The sequence below is a fragment of a genome, unplaced genomic scaffold (genome assembly GCF_019419815.1).
Source record: "Pyrus x bretschneideri cultivar Hongxiangsu unplaced genomic scaffold, Pyrus_bretschneideri_v1 Contig15, whole genome shotgun sequence".
NCBI classification, from domain to species: Eukaryota; Viridiplantae; Streptophyta; class Magnoliopsida; order Rosales; family Rosaceae; genus Pyrus; species Pyrus x bretschneideri.
The window spans coordinates 2244641-2258733 of NW_025999446.1; the positions used below are offsets into that span (position 1 = coordinate 2244641).

Consider the following 14093-nt stretch of genomic DNA (forward strand, 5'->3'; position numbering starts at 1 on the left):
TCTTATTTCTTTCAAATTTATTTGTTAATTATAGTCTCGCCATTCGCAGAGTTTTAAGCTAAATTATGATTTACGTTCATGTAGTTTTGAGGGAATTCTCTAATTTTGTTTCTTTTTAATATTTAGGCGTGTAGTTTATTAATTGTTGAAGTTAAATGACAATAGCTTACTTTGGTGAAACGTGTTTATCGTCGTAGTACTCTTTCTATCATTTTTCTTCCTATTGTATGTTTATGGTTTTATGATGTATTTATGTTGTTCGAGAGTATCCTATGCTTTGATGTTTGTATTCGTTAGATTTTGCTTATTATAACTTTAATAAGACTTTGAATCACATTGTTATTAGCTCATTAGACCAACTTCAACCCTGAACTCTAACCTATTTTTCCCCTTCTATTTCCCCCCCCCCCCCAATTGGAGCGAAAACCTAAAACAAAACCAAATACCAACGAGGATTTAGCCCAAAAACACTGATGGAGCCTAGCTGCGCACGTGGACTCGCCATAAACAAGCCCAATCTTAGCCCACCAGCACACCGCACTTTCAACACGTGATTTGAAGCCTTCAGTGCTCGGCATGGGGGCCCACTGTCAAGGCAGTTGTCGGCCACCATCATGAGCCCAACGGCTCTACTTGTAATTCGATGGTTGGTTTCTTTGGATTAAATTTTTTTTTTAAATCTAATTTTAAAATACATTGAATTCAACCGCTGAGATCGAATAATCAAATGTAACGGTAAAAAAAAAAAAAAAAAAAAATCTAACGGCTCAAATTTAAATCCAACGGCTAAAATAATTTTAAAAAATTATTTAACTCAAAATTCACACAAGAACTCTATAAATACCTATGTATTTGTTCAAATATCCACACAAAAGAGGTTCGAATGTAATTTCTTGATGGAGGACCTCAATAAATACACTCTAGAGAGGAAGAAGTTCTTACGTGCTAAGCAAAAGGAAATTTTGCGAAGGCATGCCACAAGGAATATATTTCAAGATGATGATTCATCTCAAGGCTATATCCCAAGTCCACCACCAAGTCAAGATGGTAGATATCATTATTAAGTTTATGTAGTTTATGAATTTTCGATTGTATTAAGTTTATATGGTTTATTATTAAATTTTATATCTTGATTTTCATATTCTTCCATAGTGTTTCATGAGTTTCATGTATCGATTTAGTGATTTTTCAATGTTTATAGGAATTTAAATATTTTTAGATTGAAATGTTCATAAAATTAATTTAGGACAGTCTACATAATTTTTTTAAACTAATTAAAAAAATAGCTTAAATTCATTCTTTTATAACCTTGAGCTAAAATTTTAGGTTTTAGGTCAAAAGTTGGAGATGATCTTATGAGGTTAAGTCCATCCTCTTTCTTTTAATGTAAATAATATCGTTTGTTTAAATAACTTCAATAAGACTATAACACGTAAAACTTTCGAAATATTCGGTACTCTAAGGCATTAAGAAAAATTCTCCTAATTCTATTAATTAGATAATACCAATGACAATAAAGATGAAGTCCGTGGGTATTTAGTTATTACATCACTCCCTTTTAAAATATATTTCTTCTTTAGATTCATAACTAAAAAATGTCAGCCGTGCAAAAAGAAGAGATTTTTAAGCAGGCAGAAAACAAGATCAAGTATATCAAGTGTCATAATACAAATAATTAAATACTTAAATAAATTTTAACCTTTTATATTATGATACTTGATGTACCCTGTATTCACATCACACTGAAAATTACTCTGCAAAAAGGGCAAAAATAAACAACTGTTACTGCTGCACGTACCACATTCATACCAAAAATACCAAAATACAATAAAATTAAAAAAAACATTGAGAACGACAGAGTGTACAAATAAGAGCTTTCGTTTCATTTTTTTTTTTAATTAGTAATTACAAAATAATGGGAAAATTGATCAAAATATTCAAGGATTGAAGAGCAAATTCCCACACTTGCATTTCCAGCTCATTGGCTTATAATTCGTAATGTCATCTCCTCTGGAGTAAGCTACATTCTTGGGAGAAGTAGAGGAGCTGCCGCCATGGCTTCTCATTTTATTGTCTTGAGGAGCAACTGGAACCTGAACCGCCACGCAACGCCCGCAAGCGCTGCAAATCCGCTCGCACCTCGGCGGCGCTGATCCTATTTGACGTGCGTTGACCGCCATTCCTGCTCTATTTTCCTCTAGAACTCTCGCCTGAGCAGCCTCAGTAAGCTTGCCTGAAATTGTTCTACCACCTGAAAAATCAAAACCCATAAATTAATTAAAAAAACAAACAGAACCCATGTGAGCTTTTCTTTTTCTTTGGAAGAAAGAGGTGTTTTTTACTTATTTTTTTCAATAAATTTAAAAAAGGAGTAGAATTTACTGACCTTCAGCCATAAATATCAGATGGGTCGAGCTCGAAACCAAGAACAGGATGGAAACGCAAAGAATTCTATGTCTGTGGCAAAAGATGAAATTTTGAGAGCTGCCCATTTCTCAGAAGAGGATTGGAAAATGATTATATGAACAAGTTGAAAAAAAACAAGATCAGATTTTTGCAGGGAGTGAAAGTTTCAGAATGTGAATAGTAAAAACTTGATGGGAGGAGACAAGTGGGATGCAATTAAAATTGAAAGTTCAGAGAGAGAGAGGGAGAGATAGGGTGTTTCAGAATAGACATATATATATATATATTTATATACACGTATGTGTACAGTGTATATGGTGGACGTGGAGGACAGAGGAGGCAGAGGAGGAAAATGGTGGGATCAAATCGAGAAGGGAAGGACCTCAGCCTCGTTTGATGGTCCTCCAAAAAACCAGGTAATTACTAATTAGTACAATTTATGAATTATGATTCTAAAGCAAAACAGAAACATTTATGAGTTTTGCATCTTGGATGGGTACTAGGGAGCCCACTATGTTCGGTGTATAATAGGTGCAAGGATTTTCTACCTTTTCACTTTTGGTGTTCTTCCGTATTTTTTTAGTTTGTGTGGTCACGATTAAATCATGTTAATATTTTATATTATTTTTTTATAAAGATAATAAGACAAAAATGAATAGTAATATAAAATGTTAACTTGATTTAACCATGACCACACAAACGGAAGGGCACCAAAGTGGAAGGACAAACAATTCTTGTCCGTATAATAGATATAGTTTTTGTAGTTTATTCGAGTTTTCATTTTCGTCTATGTAAGAATTACTTTTCATTTTCATCTTTAAGTGTTTCGTACGTGATCTAATATTTTAATGAATAAGGTCTTGAGTTTCACTCATGCTTTCTGAATTTAAATTCTCTCATCTCTTAAATTATCCTAATGAATAGTACGTTAAGTTTCCTCATCAGACCAGCCCAATGCAGAAATGGTGAACGAATTTAAACCAATTCGGACCTAAAATAGCCAAGTTTGGTATGTCTCTATTCTATTCAGTTTTGGTGTTCTGTGTCCTTTTCAAATTGCACTAATAATCCATGTAGTTATTTGAGTTTTCATTTTTCTGTCTGTAATTTTTTTTTTTTTTTTTAGCATTTTCGTCCTTATTGTCTCATTTTGTTTTCGCTTCAACTAATGTTATCTTTTAATCCATTTTAGTGCACATCTTCTTGTGATCTCATTTGATCATAAAAAAATGTAAATGAAATCTAAGCTCCTCATCCGTTTGGTCAGGTTTTGCTCAAAGCAAAACTAGTCAAGGAAACCAAACCAATCAACTTTGGTTAGGCTGGTCCTATTCGGTTTTAGACTTTAACCATTTTAAGGAAAAAAATTATGAATCAAATTGGTTCAGACCGCTTTAGTTCAACTTTTGAACCAAAATTAACTTTTGTTCAACACGGTTTTTTAGTCTGGTTTATCGATTCAACAGTCTTAGGCTCGTCCCTCCACTCCTTTTGGAAAACTCAACTTGGAATGAACTTGCCTCATTTGTCGAATTTGACTAAGAGTGAAAACAAAATGAAATTACAACGATGAAAATGCAAGCAAAGAAACACGAAATCGAAATCCAATTAACATATGAGGACTATAACTTTATTTGTGTTGAAAAGTCTCACACTTCTGTTGGCAATGAATGCCCACAAAGCTAAAGTCATCTGCATGGGCAAAGTTTTCAATGCCCATGCTGAATGAAAGTGTCAGAGGTACATTTTAAATTTCAAGATGCATTAACTGCATCAGTTCGAGTTGCTCTATAAATAGAGCACTCCGCATGTAACAGATGATAGATGAAGAAGAAATACAAGAGAAAAATATCAATAACATCATATATTCCTCTGCCTTTTATTATCTGTCTGTGCTATAGTTTTTGTGTGGCATTTTACATCTACCTTGCACCTACCACTTAAAAGGTTATCTCTCAAACTTTAACCCTTTTATAACACGTTATCAGCACGAGTCTCTAAATATATTTATTCTCTCATCTCTCTTCGCTGAACGAACGAAAGAAAGAAAAAAAAAAATGTTTCCTTTAAGGTTTTTACTGTTCATCTTCTTCCTCTGCCTCAACTGCGCCGTGTACCCTCGCGACGAGTTGTTTGCTCCATGCCTGCTCATAGTTCTCCAACTAACGGTTACATACATCTTTGATTACTTGTTTAGTGTAGAGATTGATTACTAACCTAGTATTTATTTGTGTTAATTCTACTGCAATCCAAGATGGTGCGGTACAATCGCCCATTTTGAACTGCAAATTTAATCTTATTGCGATCCAAGACGGTGCGGTATCATCGCCTATCTTGGACTGCAGATTTAATTTTACTGCAATTTTTAGGTGGAGCGGTATAATCGCACACCCTACCCTGCATATTTGAATTTACCTGCTGTTTAATTTCATTGCAATTTTATGTGGTGCGGTATAATCGCCCACGCTGCTCTGCATATTTAATTTTCCTGTTACTTGAGTGGTGCGGAATAATCGCCCATTCTATATTACATTATTTCAATGAGAATGGTGCGGTACGATCGCCCTCCTCATTCACCCTGAAAATCTCGAGCCAGAAGTTTCGAGTGCTTATCATTTTGGCCTGAAGATCAAAATGAAAAATTTGTAAGAACCAGAAGTTCTAACATCATATTCCTCCAGGAATACATATTATTGCAAGTTCTTACACATCTCATTTTCTTTCAGAAAAGAAAATGGCGAACTTGGCGAAGCTTGAATTTGCTGCCCTGGGTATTACCGGGAAGAATTATCTGACCTGGGTACTGGATACCAAGATCCATCTGGAAGCAGGGAATCTTGGAGATACCATCAGGGAAGAGAGCAACTCATCCTCTCAAGATCGGGCAAAGGCCATGATTTTCATTCGCCGCCATCTTGATGAGGCGCTAAAGAGCGAGTACTTAACGGTTGAAGATCCGTTAGCTCTCTGGAATGCCTTGAGAAGCAGATACAATCACCAGACAACGGTGATTCTTCCAAGGGCCCGCTATGAGTGGACTCATCTGAGGATTCAAGACTTCAAGTCAGTGGCAGAATACAATTCTGCATTGTTCAGAATTACCTCTCAGATGAAGCTCTGTGGGGATATTATTACCGAGGAGCATATGCTGGAAAAGACTCTCAGCACATTTCATGCCTCCAACGTGCTCCTGCAGCAGCAGTATAGAGCGCGAGGCTACACTGAGTACAACCAGCTGATATCTGTGCTCTTAGTAGCTGAACAGAATGATGAGCTCCTGATGAAAAACCATCATTCCCGACCTACTGGATCTGCACCATTCCCAGAAGTGAATGATGCTTCCCTCGGAGTGAACACCACATCCTCTGGTGGTGATAATCATAAACGAGGACGTGGCCACAAGCGAGGTCGATGGAATAGGAAAGGCAAGAACCATGGAGTTCAGTTTCATAACCAGGTTCCCAGGAATAATTCAGGCCCGAGCTTCAAAAATGTGAATCGCCACAAAGGCAAAGCTCATATGAACAATGCTCCTAGAAACTCTGAAGGAGCCTGCCATAGGTGTGGTGGCAATGGGCATTGGGCGCGTACTTGTCGTACCCCAAAACATCTAGTGGATCTGTATCAAGCCTCCCTCAAGGAGAAGGGTGTCGAGACTAACTTTCTCGACCAGACTAGACCCATGGATACACCCGATCCAGTGTTTGACTTATCAGGGCAGTTGAACACAACTCATCTAGATGTTTCAGACTATATTGTGGAAAGGGGAAATGAAGTATATCGGTCCGATTGAATCATTAATGTACTTTTATTATGCTGAACTTGTAGTATTCTCAGATTCAATAAAAGTGGCATGTAAATTTTCTTGTTATAACTTGCTTTTAATTCTGATTCTCTTACTCAGAGAGCATGGATAAAAACTGTTGTTATTCTCAGAACATGAGAAATGGTGGAGATATTTGTCTTGCAGACAGTGCAACCACACATACAATACTTCGTGATCGAAAGTATTTCTCAAGCTTAAAACTTACAAGAGTAGGGGTAACAACAATATCAGGACCTTCAGATGTAATTCAAGGTTCAGGGCAAGCCCAGATTATGTTACCAAATGGAACAATATTGTCCATACATAATGCATTGTATGCTACTCGATCTACTCGAAATTTGTTGAGTTTCAAAGACATACGTCTAAATGGATACCACATTGAAACAAAAAGTGCAGAAAATGTGGAGTATCTATGCATTACCTCCAATGATACCCAGAAGCGTATATTGGAGAAGTTGCACGGTATGTCGAGTGGATTATATTATACATACATAAGGACAATTGAATCACATACTGTCATGAACCAGAAGTTCATTGATTCAAAGGTTTACATGCTTTGGCATGACCGTCTGGGTCATCCAGGATCTACCATGATGCGTAGGATCATTACCAACTCTAATGGACATCCATTAGTGAGCAGACACATTGCTGCCTCAAATGATAACCCTTGCAAAGCTTGTTCTCAAGGGAAGTTGGTAATTAGACCATCTCAACTAAAGGTTGATGCTGAATCCCCATCATTTCTGCAAAGAATTCAAGGGGATATTTGTGGGCCTATTCAACCATCATGTGGACCATTTCGATATTTTATGGTTTTGGTTGATGCATCTACCCGATGGTCACATGTTTGTCTCTTGTCTACTCGGAATGTAGCCTTTGCGAGACTACTTGCTCAAATAATTAAGTTAAGAGCACAGTTCCCAGATTATCCCATTAAGTCAATCCGACTTGATAACGCTGGTGAATTTACGTCTCAAACCTTTGATGATTATTGCATGACATTGGGCATTGATGTTGAACACCCTGTTCCTCATGTCCATACTCAAAATGGTTTAGCAGAAGCATTGATTAAGCGGCTTCAGTTAATAGCTCGCACTCTGCTCATGAAAACCAAATTGCCAGTCTCTGCATGGGGACATCCCATCTTACATGCTGCATCATTGGTTCGATTGAGACCTATAGCCAACCATCAATACTCTTCAGTACAACTCGTGTTTGGACATCAGCCAAACATTTCTCATTTACGAGTTTTTGGTTGTGCTGTTTATGTGCCTATTGCACCGCCGCAACGCACTAAAATGGGACCTCAACGTAGACTGGGAATTTACGTGGGTTTTGATTCACCATCTATCATTAGATATTTGGAACCCTTGACAGGTGATATGTTTACAGCTCGTTTTGCTGATTGTCATTTTGATGAGACAATTTTCCCGTTGTTAGGGGGAGAAAAGACCGTTCCAGAAGAACGGAAAGAGCTGACATGGGTTGTTCCCACCTTGTCTCATTTTGATCCTCGCAACATTCAATGTGAAAATGAAGTGAGAAGGATCGTTCATCTTCAAAGCATTGCCAATCAAATGCCAGATGCATTTAATGATGCTATGAAAGTGACAAAATCAAATATACCAGCTGCAAATGCACCTGCAAGAATTGATGTCCCTGTTGGACAAAATAAAGTGGCAGCAAATGATTCATCTGGTGCACGCCTGAAGCGTGGTAGACCCCCAGGTTCAAAAGATTCAGCTCCTCGAAAGAGAAAGTCGAGGGCACAACTGAATCCAAATGAAGTCATTCAGGAAGAGAAAATGAATGATACATCCACAATTCATAATTCTAGACTTCCAGAAAAAGAAAATGTCCTTGATGAGACATCTGTCCCTGAAGAGACAGAAGTACATGAAAGCAAAGAAATCTCCATAAATTATGCATGTACAAATGAATTGTGGGATCGGAATGAAATAATCATTGATGATATGTTTGCATTTGCAGTAGCCACTGAAATCATCTTAAGTGATGATATTGAGCCTCGCTCTGTTGATGAATGCAAACAGAGACAGGATTGGCCTAAGTGGAAAGATGCAATCCAGGCAGAATTAAATTCCTTGGAAAAGCGGAATGTTTTTGGACCAGTAGTCCAAACCCCGCCTAGCGTAAACCCCGTGGGTTACAAATGGGTATTCACAAGGAAACGCAATGAGAAAAACGAGATCGCAAGATACAAAGCACGACTCGTTGCACAAGGTTTTTCTCAAAGACCTGGAATTGATTATGAGGAGACATACTCTCCTGTAATGGACGCAATTACGTTCCGTTACTTAATAAGTTTAGTGGTTTCAGAAAGACTTGACATGCGACTTATGGATGTCATCACTGCGTATCTATATGGAGAATTAGATACTGACATCTATATGAAAGTCCCAGAAGGACTTAAGTTGCCTGAAACAAGTAATAAACCACGAGGTATGCTCTCGATCAAATTAAGGCGATCATTGTATGGTCTGAAGCAATCTGGACGAATGTGGTATAATTGTCTCAGTGAGTATTTGATCAAAGAAGGGTATATCAACAATGTTATTTGCCCTTGTGTGTTCATTAAGAAATCCAATTCTGGATTCGCTATAGTGGCAGTATATGTTGATGATATGAATCTTGTTGGGACTCCTGAAGAGCTCAATAAAACTGCTGAATATCTGAAAAGTGAATTTGAAATGAAAGACCTTGGAAAAACAAAATATTGTCTCGGCCTGCAGATCGAGCATTGTGCTAGTGGAATTTTGGTCCACCAATCAGCTTACATTGAAAAAATTCTGAAGCGATTTGGTATGGACAAGGCTTATCCACTAAGCACGCCAATGGTTGTTCGTTCTTTGGACATTAAGAAAGATCCATTTCGTCCAAAAGAAGATGATGAGCTGGTTCTTGGTCCAGAAGTACCATATTTGAGTGCAGTAGGTGCTTTGTTGTATTTAGCACAATGTACTAGACCAGATATAGCTTTTTCAGTTAATTTGTTAGCAAGGTATAGCTCTGCTCCAACAATTCGCCATTGGAAGGGTATCAAAGATGTATTGCGATACCTTCGTGGGACAATAGACATGGGTCTCTTCTACTCAAAGAACTCCACAGATGACCAGGTCCTTGTTGGATATGCAGATGCTGGCTTCCTCTCTGATCCGCATAAAGCCCGCTCACAAACTGGATATGTGTTTAAGAATGGAGATACAGCAATCTCATGGCGCTCAACCAAGCAAACATTAGTTGCTACATCTTCAAATCATTCAGAAATACTTGCTTTACATGAAGCAAGTCGTGAATGTTCTTGGTTAAGATCAATGATTCATCATATCCGGAATTCATGTGGTCTAACTTCGAAGACAGACAATCCAACTGTTATCCATGAAGATAATGCAGCCTGTGTTGCCCAAATGAAGGAAGGATTCATCAAGGGCGATAAGACTAAACACATATCTCCAAAGTTTTTCAGTGCTCATGAGCTTCAGAAGGCTAAAGTTATTGAAGTCAGACAAATCCGTTCAAATGAAAATCTGGCAGACTTGTTCACCAAATCTCTACCAAAGTGCACATTTCAGAAGTTAGTGCAAGGCATCGGATTACGTCGACTTACCAAACAGCTAAATTTGGAAAATGCGGAATCAGGGGGAGAAACATATCAGGGGGAGTATCCATGATACATGCTTGTTGTACTCTTTTTCCTTCGATTAGGATTTTTCCCACTGAGTTTTTCCTATCAAGGTTTTAACGAGGCAACATAAGCATACTTGACACTATATCAACGATCTAGGAAAAGTTGTACTCTTTTTCCTTCGCTATGGTTTTTTCCCACTGGGTTTTTTCAAGCAAGGTTTTAACGAGGCAACTCATGTTGATATGTGGGCATCCAAGGGGGAGTGTTGAAAAGTCTCAAACTTCTGTTGGCAATGAATGCCCACAAAGCTAAAGTCATCTGCATAGGCAAAGTTTTCAATGCCCATGCTGAATGAAAGTGTCAGAGGTACATTTTAAATTTCAAGATGCATTAACTGCATCAGTTCGAGTTGCTCTATAAATAGAGCACTCCGCATGTAACAGATGATAGATGAAGAAGAAATACAAGAGAAAAATATCAATAACATCATATATTCCTCTGCCTTTTATTATCTGTCTGTGCTATAATTTTTGTGTGGCATTTTACATCTACCTTGCACCTACCACTTAAAAGGTTATCTCTCAAACTTTAACCCTTTTATAACAATTTGGTTGTTCTTTTTTATTTTTTGTTTTTATGAATTGTGAGAATCTGCGGTGCTCCATCTCAACACGCTAGAGTGCTTTATTTGTTTCTTTATTTCTCGAAAAGAGTACCATGGACGCTGGATTCCGTAGATTTCCCGGGAAAGATACTATTCCTGGGTGTGCATAGAGGAAACTGGATTTTGGGGACACCCAAAAATTGCTTAGACAAGTTTCTTTCTTTCCATCAGATTCTGACAACACTTGTCCTTGATCGAATCTGAACCGTCGGATTGGAATTGGATTTGTACCTTGTGCGCAATAATAACGAGATTAGTTATTCTTCAAGTTCCCAAGCAACCGTGTATGGAAAAGAAGGCTGCGTAATCAGACGGTTGCTTGTTTTTTAGCCAAAAATCGAAGGGACAGAGTTGGAGTTGGAAAACTCTGGTCCGGATCGGACCCTTACAGAAGCTGTCATCTTTCAAGACTATCAATTAATGCGTTTCCGAGTTTTCATCACATCTTTGCTACGACATTCCTCAGTTCACATCATGCATCGCATGGAATCAACTCATACGAAGCTCCATTCCAAAACCAATTTTCTTCAGCGGTTTAGGATTACAAAGTTGACTAAAAAATAAAAGGTGAAAATTGATTTTAAAAAATCGAATGGTTATAATTGTTTAAAAGTTGACTATTTGATAGGTGGGATTACCGAAAACAAACCATTCTAAAAATATGACTGAACAAGGGGTTTACATTAGAGTTTGTATGCGGTCTGATTTGATTTGATTTATTTTACTTTAAGTTAATGAACAAACCAAACAACTATTAAGTGATATGTTTTGGTTCGTTTAGGAAAATTCAGGCTATGTTCGATTCAAGTGGTTTAGAGGGTTGAGCTCAATAATCCTTTATTGTTTTTTTAAGTGATTTAGCCTAAATACAATACAGGGCTCTGGGAATACTTTTTGCACACTAATTTTTCCACCTCAAACACATTTCTCACTCTATTCTTTTTCTAACTATTGAAATGAAAGGAGAATCAACAGTTAAAACTAAAAGGAGTGGGTAGAAAATGAAAAAGTACTTGCAGAAATTTCTTCCCTTACAACTCATCCATTTAACCGTGCATGGTATTGTTTTTTAAAGCATAACTTGCATGCACATGCTTCACGTTTGTCTGGTTTTACAACCCTTTCATGTATATGTCAAATTAATAAAATTCTCGATCCGTTCATTAATACATGATTAAAAATCTTAACGTAATCGAGAATCTTACTAACTCGACACAGTAAACGCAGAATGTGTGCAGATAAAAAGGACTCTTATAATGTATATCTGAAACAATGATGCCTTATCTACAGTTTGTGTTGGTCCCTAGCTGGTTCAGAAAATTAATATGTTAGAGCCCTTTCAAACATACAATAATACATGAAAGAATACACTGAATAGTAACGAAACTTTAGTCACACTGAATAGTAACGAAACTTTAGTCACAGGTGAAGAAGTCTGAAGGAAATTGTGGAACAAGTGCTAAACAAACTGTAACCCCGTGAAAACTGGCAGCTTCCAAAATCCAAAAGCATCTGAGAATCGAGAGGAGTTTCTGCGTGTTGAGTGGTGACCATATTCATTCACTTCTCACATAATTTGTATATCATCAGTACGACGCACACTGATGGCAAGAACTATTACTCACCTTCTCTCATCTCATGGATACTTCGAATTATGAATACACACACACACACACACACACACACACACATATATATATATATATTATGCAGCCTAGCTAGTTCTGGTTCCAAACTTCAAACAAATCTCATATCTCTGAATTGCATCACGTCGATCGCATGGATACGATTAATTTGTCCAATGACATTACAAGAAATTTAATCTTATACCTTCCGTTGATCACAGTAGGATTATAAATCACAGCCGGTTGGGTGGGTTTTTAATCTATTGCCAAAAGAAAAGAAAAAAAAAAATTTAAAACTAATGTGCTTAATTCTCTTACAACAAATTATTTCAGTGAAAAGCACTTCAAAGATCAAACTATAAAAAATTATATTATTTGTCAACTGTTAATTTGGATGTAATGATAGTCAAGTACATTAACATTTGAGTTCGAAAAAATTCTATCCTCTCCAAAACGGTGTTTTTAAGTATTTTGACTATGAAAAAGGAGTTTTGAGATAAAAATTTTCTTTTCGGTTACAATAGTTTTGAGAACTTACTATATGATACAAAAAAATGATATAATATATATATGTGTGTGTATTCACCATCAACACTTATGAACACTTGTTCACCGTTGCTTTTGGAACCAACATGAAAGATAGATTGGCTTGGGGAGTGTCACGCGGTATGATTGAGTACACGATTCCACCGCACCATGCTTTTGCATCACCCATAACTTGTGATATGTAACATGCAAGTAAATATATACTGGGGTATTACTTGTTACTTAGTCACTAAATCATTGATTGGTTTGAGACGAATGGATGATTAAAAGATTTTCAAATTGAATGATTTTTGCATATATGATCTTTAGATGATTATAAAGAGAATGAACAGTTCTGATTATGATACTTACTTGGTTAAGATACGTTAATCGTAATTGAAAGGACAAGTAGGTTTTCCAATGGGAGGAATACAAGCATTATTCTTTGCACATTGAATCGCCTTTGATCCAAAAGAAAAATTCTTTAACTAGTGTATTTCCCTAACAACCATTTATCTTAGTGATATTTAGCATCGGTACACTTGTGCATTATCTAAGTTACATTTTTTAAATAAAAAAACTAATACAAGCAGAAGAAAGCCCAAAAGATAGTCCACAACCTCAACATAAAAAAGAAAATATAATAGAAAGCCCAAAAGGACCCAACTTAGAAACAACCAAAAAACTCTAAAAATGGAGAGGAAACCAGCAGCCGGCACCAAGTCAGCCAATGTGCCTCCATCACAAGGCTACCGCCACCAGGAGAATGAACCAAACGAAACAATTGGATCAACGAAAAATGAAGGTGAGTGAGTCAACCGCACAATGAACGCTCCCATAATCCTACCAAATAGTGCTAATTGCACTTTAACAGCCACTCAAAACCCAAGGGTACCGTCGAGGAGAAGCACCCGAGCCGAGTAGCAGCGGTTGGTAGTTAAGGATACACAACGAAAAGAAGAATTGGAAAAAGAGAAGTGCATAAAAGACCCCGATCTGAGACAAATTCAGGAAAATTGAGACAAAACCCAAGGAATTGAGACAGAGCTCAGGACAATCAATCCAAAACGAATAGTTGTATTAAAGTAAAACTCACCATTTACACCGAATCATCACTCAACTGTCTCTCTTTCTCATTCCGTTTCCTATGTTTCTCGTCTGCAATTTTCCTTTTTCTATCTCATCTGACAAACCTAAAGTGCCGCTTCATTTTTTTTCCCTGAAATAAATCTGCCCAAACGGAATTTAAGAAAAAAATCTGGAGTCTGAAAGCTTTTTCAAGTTTATTGGATAATTTCGGAAAAAGAGATAAAGCACACCAAATTAAGTTTTATCTCCATATATAAGTTTTGTTGCAAAGAGAGATAAGATTAAAAAAAGGAAGGGTGAGATAGATGAACT

The 14093-nt window shown here is 37.0% G+C and overlaps 1 protein-coding gene across 1 annotated transcript; it reads right to left on the reverse strand.

Annotated features, from left to right (window-relative positions):
- Positions 1-1757: 1757 nt before the first annotated feature.
- On the reverse strand, positions 1758-2812 carry LOC103951765 (EPIDERMAL PATTERNING FACTOR-like protein 2). Its single transcript, XM_009363217.3, has 2 exons — positions 2387-2812; positions 1758-2251 (listed from the first exon to the last, which is right to left on the reverse strand). Exons 1-2 carry the CDS (start codon positions 2490-2492, stop codon positions 1938-1940), a joined length of 420 nt encoding a protein of 139 aa, XP_009361492.2. The 5' UTR covers positions 2493-2812; the 3' UTR covers positions 1758-1937.
- Between the last annotated feature and the right edge of the window lie 11281 nt (positions 2813-14093).